Source organism: Mandrillus leucophaeus, unplaced genomic scaffold (assembly GCF_000951045.1).
Source record: "Mandrillus leucophaeus isolate KB7577 unplaced genomic scaffold, Mleu.le_1.0 Scaffold28, whole genome shotgun sequence".
NCBI lineage: Eukaryota > Metazoa > Chordata > Mammalia > Primates > Cercopithecidae > Mandrillus > Mandrillus leucophaeus.
In genome coordinates, this window is record NW_012102920.1 from 1,743,327 (window position 1) to 1,747,525 (window position 4,199).

Here is a 4,199-nt window from a genome sequence, read left to right on the forward strand (position 1 = left end):
TGAGAACACAGCGACCTCCACGCATTCGGCCAGGTTCAAACACGGCGAGGGCCCAGACGCTGCAGAGCAGGGTCGGGGTCTGCCTCAGACAGTCAGGCAGGTCCCAGCGAGGGCAGGTGCAAGTCCCCGGAGAGGACCTGGGCGCCAGGCGAGTGCCGAGGCCTGCGGACACCTGGACACCTGCACTCACTCGCTTCCAACAAACCAAAGGGAACCACAAGTGAAGGTGCTTGAAGGAGCGCAAAATATTTTATTCAACAATTTGCAATGTAACAATTCTCATTTAGGAAAAATAGCCGCTCCCGCCTGGAGGAAGCTTCTTGAATCAAAAGTCGTGGCAGTCGACCCCAGAACAGCGGGCAGGGCCGACCGGAAGAGGTCCCAGGAATCACAGGAGCTGACCAAGGAACAGAGAGGGCTGCCCCGTCACAGGGACTGGCCTTTCTCCAAGTGACAAGGACAAATGGATCCAGCGGGACACGCCTGTGAAACATTTTGGAAAACATCCTGGGTGGTCTGGGCTAAATGATCAAGTGAAACAGAAAGTCAGGAAGGGCCTGTGCTAATTCCACATTCTACAATTTCTATACTTAAATTTAAACACCAAACAGTTTATGTTTCCCCAGCAGAACCTACAGAAATTATCTACTGATTTTTATTAGTATTTAAATCTTTTCTTCAGTCTCTTTAGACTTGACAAGAATACGAAGAGTTTTCAGAACAGTCAGAGAAGCCTTAAAGCTTTGCATCAGTGAGAGGAGGCCCCTCTCTGAGTTCAACAGGGCTGAGTCCACCAGGAGCTACTCAAAGTCTCAGTGTGGCAAAACTTGGGGCAGAAATAAGTTCCAGAGCAGCTGTCAAGAAACTGTGTTAAGATACTCTCCCCAAGATGTTACCAACCCCTGAACCAATGTCCCCCAGGTGAGAAAGTGGGTCACGTGGATTGCACCAGGAAAAGTGCAGCCTTTTAGAGAACTGCATCCAGCCCCCTTCACAATGAGTCTAACCATGCTCCTACACGCAAAATGAAGCCCAAATCAAACATCACACCGTCGGTTTTCACCCTGGATGACCACCCTGAGCCATCGTGTCAGACAGCCGGCTCCCTGGGGCTCCTTCCCAGTGACTGGGCCACACGGTGGGCAGTCGCCGGTGCTTTGGGTGAACAAAATCACCCATGGTCCTCATCAGGCCACAGAAAGTAAAGTGAGGCTGGAAACGTCTTTGTTACAGGAAAGAAATTCACTTCAGTAACTAGGGCCTCTCTCAAAAACTGAACTAATGCCGAAGGAACCCCGAGGCTCCTCAGAGACGCTGACTGAGAACACAGCGACCTCCACGCATTCGGCCAGGTTCAAACACGGCGAGGGCCCAGACGCTGCAGAGCAGGGTCGGGGTCTGCCTCAGACAGTCACTCTTTGCTCCCAGCACCTTAAAGGAAGTGCGGGACTCACTGGGCAGGGACTCACAGCTCGGCTTGGAGAGGCCCTGGCTGCTACCGACTGTGTGGCTCTCCTGTGGCAGAGACAGCTCCAGCCGAATGAACATTCCTAAATGACCAGGAATGCTACATCCTTAAATCATCCTAAACGACTAAGAAAGTCACATCATTCTTTTCGGCAAACAATTCTGAGTCAAAGATTCAGTCTTTCCATCCAGTATCTGAGAGGATGGTGGAATTAATTTTCAAAATAATTCATTATGATGGGCGGTGAGGAGGGAGGCACAGCGTGGGACCAGCTCTGAGTCACTGCTGTGTCTCCCTGGGGGCGGGACGGAGATCGCGGCGGTCGGTCGGGTTCTTCGGGGAGAACAGCAGCGTCAGGGCTCCAAGTGCAAGTTCACAGCAGGGCAAGCCTAGTTCAGCACCAGGTGCTTCCTCTGGTCAATTCTCCCTAGCCTTGAGCTCCCGGAGGTGGCGCAGGCCTGGAACAAAATCAACAGCATGACCTCTGCATGCCTGCCCCCAGGGTGGGCAGTGCCCGGGCGCAGCGTGACAGGGGCTGGTCCACATAATGAACTGCATGGGCCATTGGCGCCGACAAGCTGAAGGCTTCGTTTTTGTTCCTCAAAAGCCTCTGGAAACCGACAAGTCAGTGCCAAGTCCTGGGCTCCCTTGAAAGCACCGAGTCCTGGCCGGGCGCGGTGGCTCAAGCCTGTAATCCCAGCACTTTGGGAGGCCGAGACAGGCAGATCACGAGGTCAGGAGATCGAGACCATCCTGGCGAACACCGTGAAACCCCGTCTCTACTAAAAAAAAATACAAAAAACTAGCCAGGCGAGGTGGCGGGCGCCTGTAGTCCCAGCTACTCGGGAGGCTGAGACTGGAGAATGGCGTAAACCTGGGAGGCGGAGTTTGCAGTGAGCTGAGATCCGGCCACTGCACTCCAGCCTGGGCTACAGAGCGAGACTCCGTCTCAAAAAAAAAAAAAAAAAAAAAGAAAGCACCGAGTCCTTAACCATCAGTGTTTACTGTGAGGGTCGCCCGGAGGTGCTGTGGTTTCGTCAGGGCCATGAGACCCAGAGCTGCTCTGCAGAGCCAGCCTGGCTGTCCGGAGTCCCGGGAGGAGTGGTAGCCAGGCCTGGCCACTGCAGGGGACGCGGGGACCCCAGGTGCAGACAGCCAGCCAATGCAGGCATCCATTCTTACTCCCTTGCAAAGCCTCATGGAGGGGAAAGCCAAGGAATTTGTGTAAAGGCACTAACTACATGGCAAAGGAAGCAGGACAACACCAAAATCGACTAGTCTGGATGCCGAAAAGCAGGTGACAGCCAGGGGCAGCTGCAGGGAGTGGTCCTGGGAGCCTCGGCCTTGTTTGTAGAGGACCAGGGCAGGAATGCTGGGTCCCAGCCCAGGAAGCCTGCGCTCAAGAGTGTCTGAGGCCGTGAGGAGTGTGTGAGGCCGTGAGGAGTGTGTGAGGCCGTGAGGGCAGGCTGGGGTGACGATGGGGCTGAATCCCAAGATGCCCCAGACCTCGGCCCCCGCTTGGCTCCCCTCCACTGACAGCCAGTCTATACTCCACAGGCAAGGGAGAGGGGAGGAAAGACGAGGCTGAGGGAGGGAAACCGCAGAAAACATTCTAGAACACTCCCCAGCGAAGGGCATGCATTCAGGCCCAAGGGGGCTGAGGGGGAAGCCCTGCAGGTCCCAGGGAAACAGGACCCCGAAAGGGGCTGCAGGCAGAATGGACCTGGAATCTCGGCAACCACAGGCACCAGGAAACCTAAGGCCACTTGCAGTTCTGAAGAAAGCAACTTTGGCCCAAGAATGCTACCAGCCAGCCAGCCAGAGAGGCCGGAGAAGAAAGACGGCTCCAGACATGAAAGGCTTCTCCCAAGTCACCCCGGGACCTTTCTGTCAAGAAGCTTCTAGGAAAAAGAAATAATAAACATACAAAAAAAGCAAGAGCTACTGGAGGATGTGTGTCACCAAGACAAACGGAGTAACTAAGAAAGGCAGCAACACAGGATTCCAAAGCTGCGGGACCCACTCTGGCAGACTCAGGTGCCCAGGCCAAGGGAGGAGAGAACACACTTGGCTCAGAGACCACAGGCTCCAGGAGGACAGAACAGCAGACGTGGCAGAGCTGGGGGCTGAATGAGGGATACACAAGTAGAAAGCCAAGCACATTTTACAAACTGCAACCTAGAAAAAGGCAAAGCGAATGCAGGAGCACGGAGGGTCTGGTGTCCACACAGGGCCCCACACGGGAGCACCGAGGGCCTGGTGTCCACAAAGGGCCCCACACGGGAGCGCTGAGGGCCTGGTGTCCACACAGAGGGAGAAATGGCAGCCGGGGAGGGCCCAGCATGGCTCCTCACAGTGCCCTGTGGACTGCCACACAGTAGGTGTGCAACTTTCATTCAGAAAAGAGAAGCTGGGCACGGTGGCTCACGCCTATAATCCCAGCGCTTTGGGAAGCCAAGGTGGGAAGATCGCTTGAGCCTAGTAGTTTAAGACCAGCCTAGGCAACGAGGTGAGACCCTGTCTCTATAAAACATACAAAAATTTGCCAGGTGTGCTGACCGCGCCTGGAGTCCCAGCCATTCAGGAGGCCGAGGCAGGAGGATTGCTTCAGCCCAGGAGGTTAAGGCTGCAGTGAGCTGAGATCAGAGACTGTACCACGACACTCCAGCCTGGGCAACAGAGCGAGACCCTGTCTCAATAAATGTGTGTGTATATGTGTGTGTGTGTGTGT

The 4,199-nt window shown here is 54.9% G+C and overlaps 1 protein-coding gene across 1 annotated transcript in view; it reads right to left on the reverse strand.

Moving 5' to 3' along the window:
- Nucleotides 1-221: 221 nt before the first annotated feature.
- The window catches only part of SEC16A (SEC16 homolog A (S. cerevisiae)), a 41,131-nt gene continuing 37,153 nt past the window's right edge, over nucleotides 222-4,199 (reverse strand). The window contains exon 30 of the mRNA XM_011985165.1: nucleotides 222-2,078. Within this exon, the coding sequence (XP_011840555.1) occupies nucleotides 1,858-2,078 (221 nt within the window). The 3' untranslated portion in view covers nucleotides 222-1,857. The remainder of the gene's footprint in view (nucleotides 2,079-4,199) is intronic.